The sequence below is a fragment of the Maniola jurtina genome, chromosome Z (genome assembly GCF_905333055.1).
Source record: "Maniola jurtina chromosome Z, ilManJurt1.1, whole genome shotgun sequence".
NCBI lineage: Eukaryota > Metazoa > Arthropoda > Insecta > Lepidoptera > Nymphalidae > Maniola > Maniola jurtina.
Window position 1 is genome coordinate 10584478 of NC_060058.1, and position 25869 is coordinate 10610346.

Here is a 25869-nt window from a genome sequence, read left to right on the forward strand (position 1 = left end):
TAAGGGCCCGAAGAGAGATTAATATCAATCAGACGGGCCGATGATTATTATGTAAACCTCAGCCTACCACGTGGACAGTGGAACAATGGCGTTAGATATCACTTTGTAGGCATGGTTCTTCGATGACTGGCCATGTGTAAGGCGTCTATTAGACCTAGTATTGATATGGTTCTTTTCATTTGTCAAAATAGTGGCCACGCATACACAGGGTGTATTCATCAGTAGCTGGCATCAATACAAACGAATACTGTATGGGATGAAACCTTCCAAAGTGTCAAGTTTCCGAGATAATATACATAAGCTATCAAAGTTGCCTGGTTAGCTAGACTGTTGTACCTACCTGTTGGTGACGCCTAAACTCCTGAACTACAGTTTAGACGATCCATCTAAGTTAGTGAGAAACTAAATAGAGAAAGAGCCAGCGCGTGTCAGACCTTCGTTATTTAATAAAAGCTGAAAGCTTCTCTGCGTATTATCCCCAACACAGGAAGGAACCATAAGACAGTTATTTGGCAGACCAGGCTCCATACCAAAATATTCAAATCCCTTTTTTAACCCCTGACCCAAAAAGAGGGGTGTCATAAGTTTGACGTATGTATCTGCGTATTTGTCTGTGGCCTCGTAGCTCCTAAACGAATGAACCGATTTCAATTTAGTTTTTTTTTTTGTTTCAAAGGTGGCTTGATCGAGAGTGTTCTTAGCTATAATCCAAGAAAATCGGTTCAGCCGTTTGAAAGTTATCAGATCTTTTCTAGTTTTCTTATAGAGATTTTTGTGTCGGGGGTTTTTTAAATTTTGAGTTATTACATGCAACATTTTACTCTGATTTACTATGTTTCGACTCTCGGAGTCTACGAGTATCATGGTCATGGATGATAATAATAAATTCTTAGTGTCTTTGATCATGGTTAATGCCATACAGATATTTGCCGTGCAAACGTAAGTGTCCCTGTACACGTTAGCCAATTGGCCAAACTGGGTCAATGTATACTCATTCTAAAACCTTTTTGTTGCAGAGCATATTTTATTCGTCTTTCTTTTTCGTACTTTCAAGTATGCGTAATTGTGTGTGGGAATAGAAAATGTGGGATGATTTGAAATAATATCAATACTTATTGGGCACTTAAATATGAGGTAAATTGCTACTTATTTTTTGATGTATATTTTCATACACCTTAATACCCAATCAAAGGTTTCACCCACGACAGAAGCGAATGTTAAGAAATCATTTCTTATTAGGGTTCCGTAGCCGAAGGGTGCCAAGTACCACCGGGAACCTGTTGGTAAGCCTCCGCTGTCCTTCTGTCTGTCTGTCTATCAGCGGGCTGTACATTAACCAAAATAGGTACAGAGTTGAATTTTTCACAGAGTGTGTATTTCTATAACTGGTATAATAAAAATCAAGATGGTGAATTTAAATGCAAATCAAATTTAAGAGCATATAATACTATTGTAAGGACAAGTGTAAATTAAAAATTTATAACACCTCCGACAAGTGAAGGTTACAGTAATAATAAGTAGAAAAGAGCTGATAACTTTCAAACGGCTGAACCGATTTTCTTGGATTATAGCTAAGGACACTCGATCAAGCCACCTTTCAAACAAAAAAAAAACAAAATTAAAATCGGTTCAGGAGCTACGATGCCACAGACAGATACACAGATACACACGTCAAACTTATAACACCCCTCTTTTTGCAACTCGCACTTGACCGTTGTTTTGATTATAATATATCGCTCCTCCGGATAAAGAGCCACAAATAATATTAATTTGATGACTCTAGGTCAACAAAATGTACCCCACAGGTTTTGGTTCCCTCGAATTAACAGAATTGAGAGACTAGACAGATTTTTATTTATTTATTTTTATTTATTCGGATCAAAAAACGGTAGCACGCAGTGCTTAAAAATAATCCAGTAGAATAATGCAGTAATACTTTACGTGCTACCCATTACGTCAACCACATATTACTAATTAGTACTTAAATTAAGATAAACAACAAAGTGATCCTATAAGGGTTTCTTTTTTCTTTTCGAGGAACGGAACCCTAAAAAAGGTAAATTTGCGAAATTTTCTCAGCTGCACGTATTAGCGACACTCGTAAAAGGTTCGTGGAACCCGACACATCCCGTTTCTGTTGCTTTATTATTCGTCTGGTATCGATTTCAAGAGAAAAGTGAAAAAAACCAAAGTTACGCTCGTTAAAACGTGTGGCCGATCGAAATCGCCCAAAGCATGATTTAAAAGCGTCCTCCAATGCTGAACTGAGCTCATACCTCGTATACAGGGCGATTATTCGAAACAGAGCAACGTGATGCTCATAAGGAGTAAAACCGGTCAAGTGCGAGTTGGTTCGCACTCTAAGAGTTCCGAACCATCGTACAAAAAATAAGAATTATTAATTTTTTTGTGATGTAAGCACAAATTCACGACTTTCGGATTTTCCCCTTTACTTGTGCTATAAGACTACCTTGCCAAACCAACCTGCCAAATTTCATGACTCTAGGTCAACGGGAAGTAGCTCCGGGAACGGGAAGTACGGGACAGACACGATAGACGGACAACAAAGTGATCCTACTGGGTTCCGTTTTTTCTTTTGAGGTACGGAACCCTAAAAATCTTGTTTGGAACGATCCACGAACATATTCCTGTTTTATAGTTATCGTTTTTCTAGTAGTAGGTATAAGTAGTAAGTGAAACTGTAAGTTTTTCTTATTTTACTGCATTCCTAACTTCTTTTTAATTATCTTCAAGTAACTCACCTTACTGTCCGGTTTCAAATTACCACCCTGTACATCGATTTTTACGCGAACATGTAATCATAACCTTTCAACCTTCACTCGTATCTATACACATCAGTAATTACGCAGGTATACGTCAAAACGGAATAAATAGGTCATAAAGTCCGTATAATGATGTTTTTTTTTAGTTAATTGCTAGCTGTTTTCAGAATTTCTTATTATATACAAGTATAGGCGGTTATTGTATATTTTTCTATCATTTAAAACCTTATACTAACACACCCCGGCTTAGAACACGTAGTCTATTAAAATTAATTTTTTTGAAAATAAAATATAGCCTAATGTAATGTTACACAGAAATAATGTAGCTTTCTACTGGTGAACAAATTTCCAAAATCGGTTCAATAGCTTCAGAGATTTCTTCCTACAAACAAAATTAAAAACTATTCCTCTTTATAATATTGGTATAAATTGGTATGTACCTAATAAAGAATTTTTACTTACATTTCTAAACTGAGTTGTATTGTAGGTATCTTTTTAAGGTTCAGTTCCTTTAAAGGAAAAATAGAATCACTTTGATGTCTGTCTGTCCGTCTGTCGTATCTGTCAAGAAAACATATAGGGTACTTCCCGTTGACCTAGAATCATGAAATTTTATAGCACAAGTAAAGGAAAAACACGAAAGCCGTGAATTTGTGGTTACATCACAAGAAAAATGAAAATGATTTTCAATTTTCAAATTGAGATAACCATACCAAGGGTGGTATCATATAAAAGGACCAGTATATTCTAAAATGAATTTTTATTTATTTCTTAGGCATTTTGATTTATCGTACAAAATGTCGGAAATATTACCCGAATACGGAACCCCCGTTTCACGAGTCTGACTCGCACTTGACCGGTTTTTTAGTTTTGTGTAAAGGTGATTCGTTTTAAAACAGAGATCGGTAATTTACACAAGTCTAGTGGCACCTAGTATCGACCGGTCGTCGTGCCGAACGGTCCCTACGGTACTACGATAATGACTTTCAAAACTATTCAATATAGGTAGTCGCTTATGTACTAGCTACACCTTTACTAAAGGCTAACTGGGTTTCGCAAAGGTTTAAAAGCAACTGTCTAAATAACTATGAGTTTTCACCAAAATACATTAACAGGGCTCTCTCCGTCACGCGTTTCATACAATCGTAGTTCCAATTTCATTTGAATATTAAGCAACCAAAGTCCATAAAATTTTGCAGACATATTCTAAAAACTAATATCTGTGCCTGTGGTGTTTTAGATTTTTCTAAAAATATGTAGTTTTAAAATTACAGGGGCTCAAAGATTTGTATGAAAATTTTTAAGACCGCGTAACTTTGAAACCGAATATTTTAACAGAAATCCGGAAAACCACAGACATAGATATTAGTTTCTAGAATATGTCTGCAAAATTTCATGGACTTTGGTTGCTTAATATTCAAATGAAATTGGAACTACGATTGTATGAAACGAGTGACGGAGAGAGCCCTGGTTAATGTGTGATAGGTCGTCGTATGTGACGAATCTCATAACTTCTTTTGTTGAATTTTTATTCGCACTGCAAAAAATCGTGTAGATTATGTCGAATAAGTTCCTCTTTAAAGAAAGGGAAGGAAGTCCGCCTTGCCGGTTTTCAGGGTTCTGTACCTCAAAAGGAAAAACGGAACCCTTATGGAGATACTTGTTTCGGATGTATGGGTTTCCTCCTGATGTTTTCCTTCATAGTGTAATCAAGAGATATTTAACGGCTTAAAACGCGAACAAATTTGAAAAATAGAGGTCCGGGATCATACGCCGATCCCCGGTATGCGAGGCCTAATTAACCACTGGGCTGTAACCGCTTCAAGTGAGTTCATCGTATTGGCGTCACTCAGAAAAGCAGGTATTATTTAAATATTTTTATCGAATTATCGGAATGTCCTCTCCAAAACCAACACAAAAAAACACAAGTTTAATGTGTAAGGTTATCCGAGAGTTTTAATCTAAACAAACTAATGCCAAAATAAATAATTTAATTAGAGCGTGATTGCTATCACAACATCTAATTATTCAGTTCACAATCCAAATACTGAAAATATGCGATATCGCTCCGAATCTCAGAAGGAGACTGAACTCAAACCTTTAAAACACCCGTATTTATGCAAGTTCAATCTTGTTGGCCTCCTAGTAACAGATTGTATGACATCGAATGAGCAAAATATCGATTTTATCAAACTACCTGCATTAGATAAATTAATAATTTTATATTATTTTTGACAACTCAAATCAATTTTTAAAAATAACTTTACAATCGTAATTCACAATCAGGTAAGATCGCAACCAAGCGGCATTGTATCAATGAAAATTGACCTCAATAATCTCAAGCAGGGCTTGATCCAGTAAAATCCATCCAAACATCGAACAAACTTTCAAAATCCATAATTAAAAGGCTTTAAGAAATTGCTATAGGACTCTCCAATAAAACTTTAACTTTGTCGTTAAAAGAATCTCACCGTAGTCGGTACAAAAGGAGAATGCTTTTAGGTCAAATGCAAATAGCTTGTTGCGTGTGCCCCCCGCCCCCTCCTTTCTGCCCCCCCTCCCTCCCACTCTCACGGCCTGCAAGTACCGACCTCTCGTTGAGCGGCCGAGAACAAATCGCAAACGTCATGAAGCCGTTTTGAATATTAATAAACGCGAATAAATGATCACGCTTTAAGCCCTTTAAAGGTTGAAACAAATAGAACGCGCGGCTCTTACAAGTGGCAAGCTTTTTCAAATCACAGTCAGTGTACAATGCCTTGAAAAAGCATATCATACAGTGTACTGTATGATGGGTAAAAAATTAGTTCTCACGCGCCATTTTAACTTTGTGTCAAATATAATGTCAAAGTACCGTCCTTATTTCAAAGGTGAACCGCACTTTTGACATGACAGTTGACATATAGAGTTAAAATGGCTCGTGGGAAGTCATTTTATACGAACTATATAGATTTTTAATTCAATTATTGAATTTATCGAATAAATTGACGAACCTAATAGTAATAATAATAATAATTAATTATGTAAGCTTTAAAATAGGTACTTTTTTCAACTTTTAAACGTTGGTCAAAACAGATAAAAGAATCGGTCGACCTAACTTTCAGGCCTTCCAATAGAGAGCAATGGCGTAGCATCTAGAAGAAATGGCCTAAAGTCTCGAGGGAGCTACGATCCTCAAAGCTGAGGCACTGACGCGATAAGATGAAGAATGCTAGATGCTATTAGCTGATGTGTATGGCTCGGTGAATGATAATTGAGTTGGAATTATATCAAAACAACGGATGATCTAAGCATGATAATAGAACTATCCGATTGATAGGATGGATAGAGTTGGTACAGCTGATAGATTCGGTAGAGCTGGTAGAGCTAATAGAATTGGTAGAGCTGATAGAGTTTCTAGAGCTCATAGAGTTGGTAGCTCTAGAGCTCATAAATTTGGCAGAGCTGATAGAGTCGCTAGAGCTGATAGAGTCGCTAGAGCTGATATAGTCGGTAGAGCTGTTAGAGTCGGTAGAGCTGATAGAGTTTGTAGAGCTCAGTGTCGGTAGATCTCAAGAGTCTTGGTGGACCTAGATAGTAGGTATTATAAGATGTAACTTTATTTATAAAAACTAAATCCGGAGCAGCGGTTCGCAAAGTTTTTAATGGACTTAAGGGGGAAAAACTAGATATAATCAAAATCGAAAAAAAAAAAAACAATTTTACTAGAACCATTAAACACCTTTATAACTAGAAGTGTTCTGGGGACAATATTACCTACCTATTTTGAATAAAGTAGGTATTATTTGACTTTGTCACTTTATTCCATTCACAACTTTCTACAGCCGCACCAAAAACTATTTTACGCTATCACCTGCCTGGTGTACTTCAAACAAGCGTTGTGCCAGATCTTTGTTTCCACGCACATGCAAACTGAGGAACCAACTCCCTTCGGCGGTGTTCCCACTAAATTGTAAACAGAATGGAAGTTGTTGCACCAAGTCAATTATAAGTTAGAAGTCCGACTCGGATCCTAACGCAGTAATGAGCTAATAACAAATTGATAGAGCGTGTAAAGTTTGAGAAGCGGCGTGGCCGTGCGTGCCTCCGGTCTCGCGTGACGTGCCTCCGTCTAATGAATAATAAACAGCGATGGCGACTACTCGCTACTCATTCATAACCATCCACAAAGGGCAATAATATTTAAAACAAAACGATCGGATGTCAGCCTAAACCGCCTACAATATTGGCGAAGCGTTGTATAAATTTTCCGCGTAACCGCTGCCTCACGAACAATACTCATTTTCACACGGGGTGGGCCAAAAAAAAATAAGATCTTTCGCGATCACCCTAGCGCATTGATGAGCGCTGTTGTCTCATAAGTGGGAGATCCCGGGTTTGAATCCTGGCAGGGGCAATTTGCGAATTTACCATCATCAGGGACGCTCAATAGTACCATACTCATTCATCTATGGTCATCCAAATCAAACGTGTATGCGCGACTCAATCGGACAGTTGGAAGATTTCGAGGAATGACAATATACGGACAAGTTAAACTAATAAGAATCTTTAATTTAATACTATTCGCAGATTGTTAACTTCATAGTAGTTCAGAGTTCTCAATATCAAACAATCGCTACCTATCAAATGAAATTCTATATTCCTTACGTGTGTGCCATTGTAGGCAAACGTTTGATAGAGTCAACCGACTATGGACTGGTGAACGCGAAAGAAATTCATTCATTATCTATGAATCTCTAATACAATGTGAAAACAATGCTACCTTTATAATACTTAATTAATTTTTCATACAAAGTCGTTCCGACAATCAAACGAAAGATTATATTTGCAAACAGAGCTATTCATCAAAATAAGGTTTAGTAAAAAAAGCATTCGAGCCACAAACCCGCAACACAACACAATCGAGTCGCCGGGAACCTCTGTATTCAATCTAAGCCTCCGTAAGATGCTTCGGTGTTGGAGTGAAGACTCGGCTTCATTTGACTTGGCACTCGGCGTGAAGAAATGATAAGACTTCAGATATCACACATCTTTGAGAGCATTATGGAGAACTCTCATGCATGAAGAAACCTTCACTACTGAAGGAAAACACTATGAGTAAACTCTCACGATGTTTTCCTTCACCGTTAACAGGGCTCTTTCCGTCACTCGTTTCCACTCGTTTCATACAATCGTAGTTCCAATTTCATTTGAATATTAAGCAACCAAAGTCCATGAAATTTTGCAGACATATTCTAGAAACTAATATCTGTGTCTGTGGTGTTTTAGATTTTTCTAAAAATATGTAGTTTTAAAATTACAGGGGCTCAAAGATTTGTATGAAATTTTCAAGACCGCGTAACTTTGAAACCGAATATTTTAACAGAAATCTGGAAAACCACAGACATAGATATTAGTTTCTAGAATATGTCTGCAAAATTTCATGGACTTTGGTTGCTTAATATTCAAATGAAATTGGAACTACGATTGTATGAAACGAGTGGAAACGAGTGACGGAGAGAGCCCTCTTAAAGCAAATGATATCTGATTGCTTAAAAGGCACACAACCAGAGTGAACTAGAGGGAGTGAGCTCTAGGTTTGATCCTGAATCGACATCTGTCACGGCTGTTTAGTATTTTCACATCACTAAACATTTGTTATCTATCTTATCATATTCGATCTGTCAAAAATGTGTTATGCCTCTCTCTCTCTGTGGTTTGAACCTGCACTAAATGGGGGTGTTGAAAGAGCTCTTCATTTTAATAAAATACTAGAAGATGCCCGCGGCTTCGCCCGCGTGGATTTCGGTTTTTTAAATCCCGTGGGAACTCTTTGATTTTCCGGGATAAAAAGTAGCCTATGTGCTAATCCAGGATATTATCTATCCCCATTCCAAATTTCAGCCAAATCAGTCCGGTAGTTATTGCGTGAAAGAGTAACAAACACACACACACACACACACACACACACACACACACACACACACACACACACACACACACACACACACACACACACACACACACACACACACACACACACACACACACACACATACAAACTTTCGCCTTTATAATATTATATAGGATATAGGACAACAAGATACCTGGTGCCTTCGCCCGAATGGATTTGGGAGCAGAGAATGCCTAAGACAATTTGGAACTGGCCGGAGTAGTCCACGAAGATCTCTAACATAGAAATGGTCCTTCGAGCCGGATTTGAACCAGTGACCTATGGATGGACGGCTCCTGTCACATACCTAGTCGTTTTATAGCCTACATTAGTCGTCTGCCATTGTAGATGAAGCTAGGTGAAGCCTGGAGGTTTTGTTACAATTTTCTTAACTGGCGTGAACTGTGACGTAACTCCGAAAATTTAAAACCCTAAAATGCCTGTTTGCCGTCACGTCGGTTATCGGTTTTTATGTTAACGTCTGAGAACACCCAACTTGCGTGATGTCGCGGTGGTACTATTATTTTAATTACTTTCAATGTGTATCAGACAGGGGTGAGGGGGTAAGTCGTTAGAATTTAATTATTCCACTAGGTTTCATCGTTTTCAGGCCAGGGCGTGTTTGAAACCCTCGTAGCTTTAGTTGGCGTCTATCACTAGCCATTTTGAAAACGGCGAAATTGTGTCTGTTTGTTGGTAGTCCTTCAATCAACGACAGAACAGATCGGCGTGTTTTTGGGGTCCCGTACCTCAAAAGGAAAAACCGAAACCTTACAACTCTCCTAACGCTTAACGTCTTAGAACCCTTACGTTTCAAGGACGTTAAGGTCTGTCTGTCGGTCGTGTCTGTCAAGAAACCTACAGGGTACTTCCTGTTGACTTAGAATCATGAAATTTGGCAGGTAGGTAGGTCATATAGCCCTTTCTTGTCTGTCTGTCTGTGGGTACTTAATAATGTGATAGTATATGAAAGATGTAGGTATAACGAGCAAATTAACGTGCGGTGTTAATGCCGTATAACCAGGATTTTAGGGGTATGGGTGCAATACCCCTAATTGGTTAGCACTTAGCTCGCTTCCATCTTAGACTTATAGTTACGTACCAGCAGGTGAAATCGCAGGGAAAACTTGATATAAAAAATTGCGAATAGAGATATTCCCTCGCAGAATGGATGATTGGTTCGTGCAGTCCCACTACTTTCAATGCAAATTGAGCGAGTCGGAACCTGTATAAATTCCTGCCTAACACAAAACTACCGTTCGCAAAGCCTGGCCCTGTCTGTCGCGGCTCGCAGCCTTGTTGTGCTTCGGTTATTTCTATACGATTTAAACGAAGGCTAATAATATAATCCAAAATAGCGAAATCATAATTAAGTAATAGTATAATCAATGCATGCAAGTCGACTGCATCAGAGTGAACTACGTAACTGCAGCAAGTTTGCAAGAGCAGTCAGTTTTTAAGATTCCGTATCAGGAGAGTGCCAACGGAACCACTTCTGTCCGTCCGTCTGTATGTTTATCAACGGGCACTAATTTCTCTATAAATCAATAATAAGCTGTGATAGCCTAGTGGTTAGAACGTCCGCCTACTAATCGGAGGTCGATCCCGGGCACGCATCACTAACTTTTCAGTTATGTGCGTTTTAAGCAATTAAATATCACTTGCTTTAACGGTGAAGGAAAACATCGTGAGGAAACCTGCATGCCTGAGAGTTCTCCATGTTCTCAAAGGTGTGTGAAGTCTGCCAATCCGCATTGGGCCAGCGTGGCAGACTATGGCCTAAACCCTTCTCATTCTGAGAGGAGACCCGTACTCAGTAGTGGGGCGCAAATGGGTTGATCATGATGATGATGACTAATTTCTCAAATGTGTTTGAAGTCTGCCAATCTGCACTTGCCCAGCGTGGTAGACTAAGACCAAACCCCTTCTTGCTCTAAGAGGAGACCCGTGCTCTGTAGTGAGACGACGATGGGTCGATCATGATGATGAAGATGCTAACTGTTGCAGCAAGACTACCTTAAACGCAAAAAATTAACGATTGAGATTGTAGTAATGTGATAATCATACTTTCACAATCGCATTAATGCAATGCCAGTCACGTTTGTTAACTCGAAAAGTTAAATTCAAACTGTGGAGTCTGGATAGCCTTTTTACATGTTGCCGATTTTTTTTTACAAGTCCCTCCATTTTTTAATCAAACTTTTTAATCACTGTAAATAGACCCTGTCGTCTACAGCACTTTACTTTACTTTTTGGGCACGATGTGTAGATTAATTAGGGAACAGCCTCGATGTCCGTCTGTCTGTCAAGCGCAGTTTTTGGAGACCACTAAAGGATTTATCACTATTTGATTTACCCGTGCATCGCACAGGTGGGCTTACCTATCTATAGACTAAAGGTCTCAACACACTTAAGCTGCGGTGCGCGACGTGGCGCAAAAGGATAGTTTGTACGAGTTTGTATGGAGCAAGGTGCTGCCGCGTCGCATCACGCAACGCAGCGCAAATGCATTTTTGGATGGTTTTTCGGGTTCCGTACCTCACAAGAAAAAAGGAATCCTTATAGGATTACTTCATTGTCTGTCTGTCTCTCTGTCTGTCTATTCGTATGTCGTGTCTGTCAAGAAAACCTATAGGGTACTTTCCATTGACCTAAAATCATGGACAAATAATTAGTATTTTCGATTTTCAAAGTAAAATAACTATACCAAGTGGGGTATCATATGAAAGAGCTTTACCTGTACATTCTAAAACAGATTTTTATTTATTTGTATGCATAATAGTTTTAAATCATCGTAAAAATGACGAAAACATACCCGAGTACGGAACTCTCCGTGCGCGAGTCCTGAAATGTGAATAATCTGAACATCAAAACGCCTGTCATCTGCCTTTCAACCAGATATATGTAGCGAGGAATCTGTGTGTAACTCAACAATAGAATTGTTAGCTCTCTTAACCTAGCTTAGAGCTAAGATATGAGCAACATTACTATGGAAATTATGAGATTCATTCTTGCACATTTCGATGGCAAGGCAGCCTAAGAATGCCGTCTACTAAAACAGATTAAGGCGGCGATGTGTCTAAGAGACCAATCGGATTATTGAGAAATCCCACCAAAACACTCTTCTGGCTTTCATGATTCTAGGTCAACGGGAAGTACCCTTATGTTTCTTGACAGACAGACAGACAGACAGACAACAGTGATCCTATAAAGGTCTTCTTTTCCTTTTGAGGTACGGAACCCTAAAAACGTAGCAGTCTAGTGTTGGTTAGTTATATCGCTGGACTAGGTATAAAGATATTGAACTAAAATAAGCCCGTTTTCATGGTATCGTTTTGAAACCATACATATTACACTCGAATCTATACATATTTTAATGTAGATTCGCAGTGAGTCTTGCATTTCAAACTCAACTTTCAATGAAAGTTAAGAACGGACACTTCTACGATTTCGGCTCGATGTTTTCAGTTTTAAGTTCTTACTTGGACGGGTTGCTCGATTAGAGCTTCAATTACACTCACAGAATTTCAAATAAAGTAATAGAAATGGTAGAGATGTTTTTCGTTCAAAATTGTGAAGACTAAAGGTAGCAGCTCATTACATGACACGATACCGTTCCCAGACAACACACGCACTCATATCTGTAAATCTATAAATAACCACACTCTGTATATCCATGTCTTTGTACTAAATTGATAGTGACAGAAAGTAATCTTTAACCAGCCAAGCAGTAGAGACAACAAGAGCATCTATGGCACAAACTATTTGGTACTACATACCTCATTAGTCGTGTTATAACTTGTAATATGATTAGTCAAACTCGCTGAATACAGACGCGAATAGTTTATGATCTCAAAAGCGAACATGAACTGCCAGGTATAATTCAGCAACTCTAAGTTCAGCAAAGCAGGAATTTAGTGACGCAGGCGAACTTTGGCTAAATACCACGCTTTATAGCGATATCATACGAGACGACGGAACTATTTAACGAGAGGTTATTGCAATTTGCTACTAAATAGATTATAGAAGAACATGTTATAAGTACACTAAATAAATAAATAAACCGGCCAAGTGCGAGTCAGACTCGCGCACTGAGGGTTCCGTACTCGGGTATTTTTTCCAACATTTTGCAGGATAAGTCAAAAACTATTATACATAAAAATAAATAAAAATTTGTTTTATCTGTACATTCTAAACCAGATTTTTATTTATTTTTATGCATATTTATTTTTGATTTATCTTGCAAAATGTCCAAAAAAATTACCCAAGTACGGAACCATCGTCGGTGCGCGAGTCTGACTCACACTTAGCCGGTTTTTTATTATTTGCAGCCAGCAACACGTGAGCAGCGAATAGATGACAGTATATCCCCCTATACACCAAGTTGTTGAGCATTTAATACAAATATTTCAGAAATCAAAAAGAATACCCGGCTAAGTTTGTTGTGGGCTCTTCGCAGACCTGGGCGCGTTTGGAACCCTCGTAGCTTTAGTTTTAAGTTAACGTAATTAATTATCACCACTACACTTTTGTTTAACAATCAGAAAGTGCACAATAGTGTCCAATTTGAATAAATGACTTTGACTTTGATTCGTCGACACATTCACAGACAGAAGTGCAATCCGTTTTATCTGAGGCTCTAGCGAACGCTGACACAGGCAATATACTCTGTCTTAGCTGCTGACATTGCAAAAATAAAGATATTTCTTTACAATATCGCGATATGTAGCATCTGAAAATTTTACGACAACTGGGCGAAATGTTAGGATATATTACACTGAAATTGACATAAATGGAGCGGTGATAGCCTAGTGGTTAAGACGTCCACCTTCTTTTCGGTGGGTCGGCGGTTCGATCCCGAGCACGCACTTCTAACTTTTCGTCTCTTCCTCTGAGAGGAGACCTGTGCTCTGGCGCCAGCGAGACGAATCTAATGACGTATCATCTATCAAAATTGGTAGAGCCGATGAATAGATCCAAGCAGACATAAGAGCGGATAAAACATACATACAGGTCAAACACATAGCCTTCTTTTTGGGCGTCATCGCAGTCGGGTAGCAAATACAAGCGAGCAAATAAATATTCCAGGAAAATGTAATAGAGTAGGTACATCCCGACTTTGATAGTCTCTACGTCAGAGGCAATATTATACTTGCAATTTGAATATACACAGTTGGAACTAAGTTAGTGTTTGCATCACAAGCCAACTTATTTGTTTGAGTTGCTAAATTGATATTAAAGGCTTTGGACTGTCAAAGGGAGCTGGGAGTCCCAAAGTGATATTACTGCATGACAACTTCATAAATATTCCCCGGGCAAGCGCCACTCGGCTCGACTTCTTAGCTGGGGCCTGGGCGTATCAAATTCTATTAATGTTAAGCTTTCATATATGTCTCATACATATTTTTGTTTTTGCTAGTAGTAGTAATACTACTTTATTATTAACTGTATCGAAAGGGTACCTACCTTCTTGGGTTGCAAACCTACCACTACGCACGTACGTACGTACTAAATACATCCCCATAGTGGCAATGGCAATCACTAAGCCTCCGCCGTCCGCCCGTCTGTCTGTCTGTCCATGATCCGTAATAGCTACAATGTTGGGATTTTCACAGATTGTGGATTTCTAATTTTACCGCTATAACAACGAACAATTATGCGCAATAATTGCTGTTATTAATAAAGTAAAATATTTCCCATGAAAGCGCACCATAAGTTATGTAACATATTTCATAGCATGAATATATCCATCACGTTTAGGTTTTTGTTAATTTTGTCACATTGTAAAGCCCTGAAACGCGAAGAAAGAATGAAAGAAGCCTTCACGACGCTCGTTCACTGTGAAAACAATCCAATGGACACGTGAGCCCTTAGGGTTAGCCTTAAGGCTCTTATGTCTGTAAAGCTGCACACCCACCTGCTACGTTTTTTATAGCGATTCACAACATGACTGTGTTAATAGAAATCCTGACTTGGCGTTATCGTTTCATATTGACGTGTTTTATATATATTTTCTTTCTCTACATAGTATACAAGTGTAAATTAAAAATTTATAACACACCCGACAAGTGAAGGTTACAGTAACTAGAAAAGAGCTGATAACTTTCAAACGGCTGAACCGATTTTCTTAGATTATAGCTAAGAACACTCTCGATCAAGCCACCTTAAGAACAAAAAAAACTAAATTAAAATCGGTTCACTAGTTTAGGAGCTACGATGCCAAGGACAGATACACAGATACACAAATACACAGATACACACGTCAAACTTATAACACCCCTCTTTTTGGGTCGGCGGTTAAAAACAGAGGCGCTTCTCGCCGACTGCCCTTCTACGCTTGTACGCTTAGATCTTTTAAACTACGCAACAGATTTTAATGCTGTATTCGTCCGAGTGATTTAACAGGAAGGTTTATAGGTAAGTGCATATAATTTAATATTTGGGTTAATTTGTTGAAATATGACAATATTTGTTCAAGATGTCTGAAGAATTCAAACCGACTGAGAGTTTTTATCGAAAATGCTGTCTCATTCTTTTGAAATATAACAAAATAACCACACTGATACTACATTCCTATACTATATCCACGCAAACGAAGTCGCGGGTATCAACTAGTATAATATATCTCTGGGCAAGTGGTCTTTTTGCCACCTACCTACCTAAGCAATAGTAAATAGCATAGCACCGGACATAATTAAATAAAGCGCCTACATTAATATTACTATAGCGACCGCCGGCGGCTTTGGTCTCGTGGGAATAACGAATAATCCGGCCATATTGAAAATGAAAATGAATTTATTTATTTCACGTGGGACAGCATGTGCCATTTATGATATGTCGAGACTCTACTACCGGTTCGGAAAGCAGATTCTACTTAGAAGAGCCAGCATTCTTGCTGGCTCTTCAGACAAACATACAACAAAGTGACCTTATAAGGGATCCGTTTTTCCTTTTGAGGTACGGAACCCTAATAACACAAAAAATTATGTTAAAGCTACAAAATTACAATTAAACTTTTAACTACGACCTAGAAAATACAAATAACAAAATCTTACGTACAAATAACGTATTAGTGTGCTATTGAATGGCATAATAAGCAATTCGAACGCTATTCGTAAGAAAGGACGCGGTGGGCAATCACCTTTACGTTGTACATCCTTGAACAGGAGCAGTGTGCAAGACAATGCCTCTTTCTAATGACGATGACGCTGCAAACAAAGTTCTTATGTCGGAGACCATACATCCCAGAGCTTTGTGAGAATTTATGAGAGTTATCATTCCTTTACCCGACGGTAGGGGTTCTGCTTTTTAGCTCTTCAACACCGGAATTAGTAGTATAGACTAGCTGTGCCCGCGACTTCGTTCGCGTGGAATAGTGACTTTTCGGGCAGCATATACTCTGTACGTGAAAAATGTTCGCCGTGATTCTATAAATTGACATAACTTTTTTATTTATGAACCGATTGACATGAAATAAACACTAAATGTTAAGTGAAGCTTACTACAATATATTAGTGAAAACCGTATCTAAATCGAATAAGCCGTTTCTGATATTAGCGTGCACAAACACACAGACAAACAGACAAAAAAATAATTAATTACAATTTCGGGTTCGGCATCGATATAATAACAACCCCTGCTACTTTTTTTATATATTTCCATTGTACAGACACCACTTTTCTACAATTTTATTATATGTATAGATAGGAGTCTCTTTAGAGGACGATTCAGACGATATGTCTGTCATACACAACTTTAGTGCATTGCATAAAGGTCGAAATGTTAGTATGTTTGACGCTAGCTAATTTGATTTAATTGACAGCCCTAATTTTCTTTGATTTCACGTCACCATAGCCTAATGTTTGATACTATATCGTTAATTCAGGATCAAACCTCAGTTCCCTCACTCTAGCTCACTCTAGCGGCGGTGGATAAACGCCGTACCCAATTGCCATTGAATCTTGGCAATTTGTAAACAGGATTTTGTATATTGATCGCAGTCAAGTGCCAACTTGTTATAAAAAAAGCAAACTTACAAACCACACGAAGAGCGAAAGGTCATAAAACATTGTATATTTTTTTTTATCAGACCTACATTTGTAAAAGAGGGTCGCGATGCGTTTTATGGTTGCGCTGTAAAATTTTGACATGGAGGGGCGATATGATATAATATCTTTTCCTATTCCCGATATACGTACGAATAAATATGTAATAACACATGTACTATAACACAGTAGAACCATTTTGACAGGCCACTTAAGACAATTTACAACAAGTGTAAATTAAAAATTTATAACACCCCCGACAAGTGAAAGTTACAGTAACTAGAAAAGAGCTGATAATAACTTTCAAACGGCTGAACCGATTTTCTTGGATTATAGCTAAGAACACTCTCGATTAAGCCACCTTTCAAACAATAAAAAGTAAATTAAAATCGGTTCATTCCTTTAGGCGCTACGATGCCACAGACAGATACACAGACACACAGATACACACGTCAAACTTATAACACCCCTCTTTTTGGGTCGGGGGTTAAAAACAAATGAGGTCGATGGCTATCATTCAGTATTAGACACTGAGTTAGTGAATCATTAGACTGGTCCGATATAGTTCAACAGGTTGCGAACTTGAAGTGGCAATGGTCAGGACCCATAGTTCGGAAAACCGATAGACATCGGGATCCCAAGATGCTAGAATGGCGACCTCGCACCGGAAAGCGGAGCGTTGGAAGACTCCCTACCAGGTGAACAGACGTCATCAAACGAGTCGCAAGGAGCTGCTGGATTCAGGCGGCGCAAGTCAATGTCTATTAGTAATGACACAGTTTACAACAGTAAAGCTATGGTTTCCTCCAACAGCGGTGCCGTTTTTAAACGGACGTTTAAAACGACAACGTTCTAGTGACGTCATTCACCGCTGTATTAAGGCCGCTACATGATGGCACCGCTTTTGGAGGAAACCAGAGCTTTAGGGAACTTCTAACAAAACGTCGAGGCTTCAACGTCACAGGCAGGCGTCTAATCTTAGTACATTTGACGCAGGTAGCCCTGAAGTAGCCGATATTTAATCACCATTAACCTAATATTTGAGATATTGTCGATTCAGGATCAAACCGAGTGTTCCTCCCTCTAATTCACTCTTATAATGATGGTAATCCAGTTACTGGTCAGTACACACCCTAAGGTTCTAAATGATCCCGGGGTGTGAACGTTGAACACGACTAAATGCTGGTTGAGCTCATCTTAAGCGGGCTTCTAACGAGTTATTGAATTTATCTAGACCGAACACTCGCGTACCGACCTCGATGCTTTAGTGTTGCCTTGGGTGTCATGAATCCAGACATTCCAACTTTTTTGTTGTACAAATGAACCTTCAATGAGTGTGTCCTACCTGTGATGACGTATGGCAGAAACGTGGACACTGACAGTCAGCCTTGTCCACAAACTAAAAGTATCTCAGCTCGCTATGGGTTGCTATGTTGGGTATCGCTCTCAGAGATAAAATCCAGAACGAGGGAATTCACAGAAGAACAAAAGCAACCGACATAGCTCAAAGGATTAACAAGCTGAAGTGGCAATGGGCAAGTCGTGCCTGTCGCAGAACCGACGGCCGATGGGGCAGACGTGTTCTGGAGTGGAGACCGCGTACCGGTAAGCGCAGTGTGGGACGACCTCCAGTCCGCTGGACCGATGACCTGAAGAAGGTGGCGGGGAGCGGGTGGATGAGGAAGGCGGAGGAACATGCTCAGTGGCGAGCTCTTGGAAAGGCCTATGACCAGCAATGGACGCATATAGGCTTATGGGATGGAATGGAAAAAATGAACTTAACTGGGTCATCATCATTATCCGACGACTCACATTGACGACTCACTACAGAGTACAGGTCTCCTCTTAGAATAAGAAGGGTTTGGGTATGGCCAAATCGGCAAAGTCGTGCCGCGAAGCGATTTAGCGTTCCGGTACGATGCCGTGTAGAAACCGATAAGGGGAATACGTATAATAACAAATTACCACACCTCTTCCAAGTTAGTCCGCTACCATCTAAGACTGCATCATCACGACTTTGCCGGCAGGGTGGTAACAAGCCACGGTCGAAGCCTCCCACCAGACCAGAGCAGAGATTAAGAAATAATTAAGGTTCAAATTCCTGCCGGGAATCGAACCCGGGACCTCCCACTAATAAGACAGCGCTTACCACTGCGCCAGGGAGGTCGTGTATTAGGTGCACAAGTACGCCTGACCATAAATGGTCTCGATAGTTTCCCTATCGATAGTTTGCAAACACTACAAGGCACGGGCTAGAGCATTTCTAGGCTAATAGCATTAATATGCAGCCTAATGAGACATGGGCCTATATCGTAGCAGCTTAGTGTCTCAACCAGATACCTGTTTCACATGATACCACCGCTCGCTTTCTATTCAAACCTATGGTAATCTCAGGTTTTCTAGCTATAACCAAATGAGGAACGGACAACTTCCAATGGAAATAAGAAACTAAAAAAAGCGGTCAAGTGTGAATCGGACTCGCATACGAAGGGTTCCGTACGTAAAGTAGCAGCGTCCGCCTCGTTGTTTCATCACAGCTTGTACATTATCGAAGCGGTGTCGCACTGCCCAGGCAATTACTTTTTTGAGAGATATTCGATTAAAATATCGAGAAGAGATATTCGATTTTTATTTTCATCGATCACTTTCTCCAGTACTCTGTCATGGTGACTTATTTATATAGGCAACTAGCTTAGGCCAGCAACTTAATCCTCGTGCCTACACTTTTAAACCCCTATATCAGCCCCTTAGGAGTCATTTCCACATGCCAAAAAGCCCGATCCTTCCAGTTTTGAGCTGTGCGTTGATAAATCCGTCAGTCAGTCATCATCAGTCAACTATTCCTTTTATATATGTATTTAGATTTAAATAATGAGTCGAGTTTCATCGCTACGTTCGTTCGTTTCACTGTTTCTCATTCAGACCCCATCCCGAACGAAGGCAACGAACTCTCGTTTTCGTTCGTTCGTTCGTTTCGTTTCAAAAATTATTATAGCCCACGTGAACTATTATACTGCTCGAAGTTAAAAGCTAAAGTCTGCGTGCTTTCTTTTAGGAGCGACATAAAAAAGGCTTAAACATGGCGACGAGTGATTGGCGTCCAAGTCGATTGTGATCGCGAGAGGCAAGGAAAAAAGAAAAATTAAAAAGACGCAGCGGTACCGCAGCGATGCTTTATAAAAAGGATGTCGTGGCACAGAATACTAAAGAAATATCTTTCAATACAGAAGGCTCACTCCACAAAGACTTTTAAAACTTTTCACTCAATCAATCAATCAGCCAGTTTGCGTCCATTGCTGGACATAGGTTTTTCTAAGAGCTTGCCACCACACATGATCCTCCGCCTTCCTCATCCATCCACTTCGCGCTATCTTCTTAAGGTCATCAGTCCAGCGGGTCGGAGGTTGTCCTACACTGCGCTTGCTGATACGCGGTCTCCACTCCAGTACATGTCTACCCCAGCGGCCATAAGTTCTGCGGCAGTCGTGGCCTGCTCACTGCCAATTCAGCTGGTTAATTTGTTGAGCTGCTTCGAAGCAACTATTGCATCTAAGGGAGCCACGATCCTCAAAATTGAGGGAACCACGCAGGAAGGAAGTAAGCATATGATATTTAATTGCTTAAAACGTACATAGCTCCGATAAGTTAGGTAGAGGAGTACCCGGGATAGAACCCGCAACCTCCTGAATACGATGCCAAAGTTTTAACCACTAGGCTTTCGCTTTGAGAATGGCCATTTTCATACTTTTCTTATCGATGGCACGCCTCTGTAACGGCAGTCAGTTGCCATTTTAAAGGGTTTTTATATGCTTCCTCTCCAGACGAAGTCACCGTAAATTGTGGACTCGATACACTTTTCGATACATTCGCTCGTTTCAATGCAAGTTTGTGTTTTAATAAAACTGCGGTGAGGCTTTTGTTAAAATATTCATTTTCCTAGGTATTTACCAATTTACGTAACAAAGTACTCCTACTCTAACACGATAAGGTTCAAAACTAAAACACGAATACACTTTTTAATAAAATCTAAAATAGGTCTAGTAAAATTATTGTTTTTCTGCCGCTTTATGACTAGCTTATGCCCGCGACTTGGTTTACGTGGACTCCAAACCCCTATTTTAAAAATCAAATTTTCGAAAATCCTTTTTTTATAATAAAAAATTTTCAAAAGAAAAATAAAACCGACTTCAATAACCACAAACACTAAAAAGTTAAAAACAATTTTTGTTTCTACACGTGCAGTAGTCCTAATATTATAAATGTGAAAGTGTGGATGTTTGGATGTTTGTTACTTAATCACGCAAAAACTACTGGACGGATTTGGCTGAAATTTGGAATGGAGATAGATTATACCTTGGATACATGGCATGGACATAGGCTACTTTTTATCTCGGAAAATCAAAGAGTTCCTGCGGGATTTTGGAAAACGTAAATCCACGCGGACGAAGTCGCGGGCATCAGCTAGTGTAATATGTATGAAGACGAGCGAGCATAATAAAAGAAACTACAATCTAAGCTATAGCGCTATGCATATAAATTTTTTTTAATAAAAAAAAAGCCAGCAAACGAGCAGGCGTGTCACCTGGTGTTAAGTGATTACCGCCGCCCATGAAGATTTGAAGTACCAGAGGTACCGGGTTGCCGGCCTTTCAGGAATTCGTTGGTCCGCCCCTTGAATAACCCCATATAATATGTGCTAGTGTTAGTGCTATGGTACTCACATATGTCGAGGGCGTGGAGGCGTGCAGCCCTGGCGAGGAGCAAGAGCGCCGCTAGCACACACGGTACCATCTCGCTGCGCTCACTTCACCATCGCTACCATATCTGAAATAAAAGAAAATAGGGGTAAATTTGGTTACATTTTACAGTTGACACAAATAAACAAGTGTAAATTAAAAATTTATAACACCCCCGGCAAGTGAAGGTTACAGTAACTAGAAAAGAGCTGATAACTTTCAAACGGCTGAACACATATCTATGGGCTGAACCGATTCTCTTGGATTATAGCTATTCCGCGCCTACGATCCAAAGTATCTGAATTTTCCAAAACATCATTTTCAAATAAATAATTATGTATCTAGGCAACGTCCATCTTGACAGCTTGACATTAGTCAATTGACATAATATTTTGAAACTAAGGGTTAGTTAACCTTCTTTTCAACAAGAAAACTAGAAAAGAGCTGATAACTTTTAAACGGCTGAACCAATTTTTTTGTATTATCTAGCTAAGAACACTCTCGATCAAGCCACCTTTCAAACAAAAAAGAGTAAATTAAAATCGGTTCATTCGTTTAGGCGCTACGATGCCACATACCGATACACAGATACACACGTCAAACTTATAAAACCCCTCTTCTTGGGTGGGGGGTAAAAAAAAACCACACATATTTCGTTTCTAAACGTCTCTACAAAATTTCATTGATTTTGATAAGAGTCACACTTAGTTCGTATGGATATCGCTGGGGCTAATTTCTCTTAGTTTCTGAGTAAAATCGCTGTGTGTGAAATACAGACAAACGGACGGACGGACAGCTTTACATTATAGTCTCATTGGCTTCGGTGCGGAACCCTAAAAGTGGTTTTAACAAAATACGTCATGCATTTTACGCTTGGGAAGAATTTTTTTTCTTTTGGAAATGGGGTGTAGGGTGTTCGTATTTTCCAATATTTTTCCCGGTGCTTAAAAAGGAGAAGAGCGAAATATATTGACTGCATCTCAATAGGCAATACCCAGTAGGTACCTACCTACCGCTTACAATCTAAAAATTAAATCGAGATATTCATGTTGATAAAAATTTAATAAGTTGACAATTTTGTCGCCTGAGGAAAAGTGTTTATTGAAATTATTTTTTATCTGGCATACTTTAATATTTAACTAAGCACCAAAGCAAAGCACACCGATTTGCTTTTGATGCATTTTTACCCGACTACGGCAAAGCCAAAAGGAAGGGTTATGATTTTAGCAGTGTATGTATGTGTGTAGGTTTGTGTTTATGTGTGTTCCATCGTAGTGCCTAAACTACTGAGCCGATTTTGATGAATGAGGTGTCAATCGATTTGTTGTCATGGTCCGGGTTACATAGGCTACAGTTTATACGAATTAAATCGACCTGACGGATGTTAAATCCAAAAAGTGAGGGGTCTCAATAATATTTTCTTGCTGTTGTAGGTATATAGTTCACATACTCGTATGTAAATATAATACAATGTACACCGAGCGACAGAAAAACTACTAAGCTATATTTATCGCTATCGGCAGTTCACGGGTAGTAGTCGGGTTTTAGTGCTGTTTAACTTTATCCATTCGAGTGTGGCATCATACCACCTAAACGGAACGCAAGAGGCAGTATAGAGCATCTAGTTACCGACCTAGAAGTATTTAAGCACCGTACACGAGGCAAAGAGTTAAATCCACTTCCCTAGTTAAGTCTTTCAATGTATTCGATAGGTTTCAAGTAGTTTCGAGTTACGGGCGGTCGAATAGTTGCTAGTTACTAGGCTTTTCATTACGTGAAGACTTTGGCGTTTGCAAAATACCTGCGCTCTCAGGATTTAGGTCGACGGTGGTTTGACCTAGTTAAAGTCTACCCTGATAGGCCAAGCACAGTTTTGGGATTTGTGTGGTGTTGCATAGTGGCGCTGCGCATTGCTTGCTTGGTGGCTGGCTTTTCCTGAATGTTTAACAGTGGGAGGGCGGTGCATATCTCATGCTGCGTATTGCACCATACAGATTTGTCTGTTTTAGCTGATTATAGCAAATAAAGCTTTTGGTTCCTTGTGTATCATGGACTTCCGCAAAGTAACGCCTTCTTCTATTATAAAACACGTATCAAATATCCCAATCGTCGTCATTTCTTTTTCAACGTGATAATACTTTTCAGCTGAATCTTACTCCGACGTTAGACAAATTGCCACTTTTGTCACTTTTCAATTTCCTTATGCAGCGAAGTACTTTAATGAAAAGGGGTTTTCATTCATGGAATATTTTTTCATTAATTTGTGATTCCATTGTGAGATAGAAACTGGGTGATGTGCAGTGGAGTGCACTTTGCCAACTGATCTGTTTTCAGTTCATACTCTTCACAGTATATTTTTAGGGATCCGTCGTAAAAGGAGTAACCCATAATAATATATTACCATCATCATCAATCCATTGCCACCCTGACCAAACCAAACTTAGTGATTTTAACCCCCGACCCAAAAAGAGGGGTGTTATAAGTTTGACGTGTGTATCTGTGTATCTGTCTGTGGCATCGTAGCGCCTAAACGAATGAACCGATTTTAATTTACTTTTTTTTGTTTGAAAGGTGGCTTGATCGAGAGTGTTCTTAGCTATAATCCAAAAAAATTGGTTCAGCCGTTTAAAAGTTATCAGCTCTTTTCTAGTTTTCTTGTAGAAAAGAAGGTTAGATAACCCTTTGGTTCATAATATTCAAGTGTCAACTGACAAGTATGTCAAGCTGTCAAGATGGACGTTGCCTAGATATACATAATTAATTATTTATTTGAAAGTGATGTTTTGGAAATCTCAGATACTTTGGATCGTAGGCGCGGAATAGTCCAAGAAAATCATGCGGTTCAGCCGTTTGAAAGTTATCAGCTCTTTTCTAGTTACTGTAACCTTCACTGGTCGGGGGTGTTGAAAATTTTTAATTTACACTTGTTAATTGCTTAAAACCCACTTAGCTCCAACTTAACACGGGTAGCTTATTAAACTTTTGTAGGGATCTCTAAGTTTTTGAAAATAAAATATAGCCTATATCACTCAGGTATAATGTATTCTACTTACACTTACGCACGTGCACAATTACGTACGTAGTACAATTTGGCGGCCTTATCGCTATACCAATATCGTTGGTTTTTAACCCCCGACCCAAAAAGAGGGGTGTTATAAGTTTGACGTGTGTATCTGTGTGTCTGTGTATCTGTGTATCTGTCTGTGGCATCGTAGCGCCTAAACGAATGAACCGATTTTAATTTAGTTTTTTTTGTTTGAAAGGTGGCTTGATCGAGAGTGTTCTTAGCTATAATCCAAAAAAATTGGTTCAGCCGTTTAAGAGTTATCTAGTTTTCTTGTAGTAAAGAAGGTTAGATAACCGTTAGGTTCTTAATATTATGTCAATTGACAAATTTATGTCAAGCTGTCAAGTTGCCTTCACTTGTCGGGGGTGTTATAAATTTTTAATTTACACTTGTATTAAAACTTTATGCAGTCACTCTCACACCTTTCCTCACCTTTGTATTGTATGGAAAGCCCTTGCAATACTGAGATTGCCTTGACACGAGCGACGAGCGGTTTCTAAAGACATATAATGCCATTGTCACTGCAGTCGTTCTTTGTGTAGCTTCAAGAGGTAACACGAAGTACTTTAATAAGTAACTTGGGCTACCATTGTATGACTAGGAAAAATAAAATAAGTGTAAAATAACAATATCATTATACTATTTAGATGATGCCCGCGACTGCATCTGTTTGGATTTAGGTTTTTTTTTTAAATTATATAGACTAGCGCTTGGCTGCAATCAGACCTGCTTGCAAGTGATGATGCAGCCTAAGATGGAGCGCGCTTGCCTAGAAGTTGCCTATTCACTTTTGACTTGAAGGTACCCATATTATAGGTGGAAGGGAAAACTGACGCCGGAAGGGCGTTCCATATCCTAGCTGTTCGAATTAGGAAAGAGGAAGCAAATCGTTTTTTGTAAATCCCCTGGGGTTTTAGATTTTCCGGGCTAAAAAGTAGTCTAGTCCTTTGATTGTTTCTTGTTTTCGGTAGTTCTGCTTGAAATCTTATGAATTTAATGCTCAAGTATTAGAGGCGCCGGGATGACCTAACCCGTTTACCTGGTAATGTGTGGCACAGCTTTATAAAATAAAAGCACTTTCTTTCTTTTCTTCCCTTTCTGGGGATGCAAGCTGCCAGTATCTTTCATCAAAATCGGTTTCACAGATGGATCGTTAAAATCTAGCTGATGCCCGCGACATCGTCCGCCTGGATATTGGTTTTTAAAAGTCCTGTGGAAACTCGGATTTTCCGGGATAAAAAGTAGCCTACGGGTTAATCCACGGTATAATTTATCTACATTCAAAACAGCCAAATCCGTTCAGCTT

At 39.3% G+C, this 25869-nt stretch overlaps 1 protein-coding gene across 2 annotated transcripts in view; it reads right to left on the reverse strand.

Moving 5' to 3' along the window:
• Positions 1-25869, reverse strand: part of LOC123880432 (discoidin domain-containing receptor 2-like) — a 68040-nt gene that overhangs the window by 37018 nt on the left and 5153 nt on the right. For both annotated transcript variants that reach the window (XM_045928557.1, XM_045928556.1), the window contains exon 2: positions 21482-21584. In XM_045928557.1, the coding sequence (XP_045784513.1) occupies positions 21482-21551 (70 nt within the window). In that variant the 5' untranslated portion in view covers positions 21552-21584. The remainder of the gene's footprint in view (positions 1-21481; positions 21585-25869) is intronic.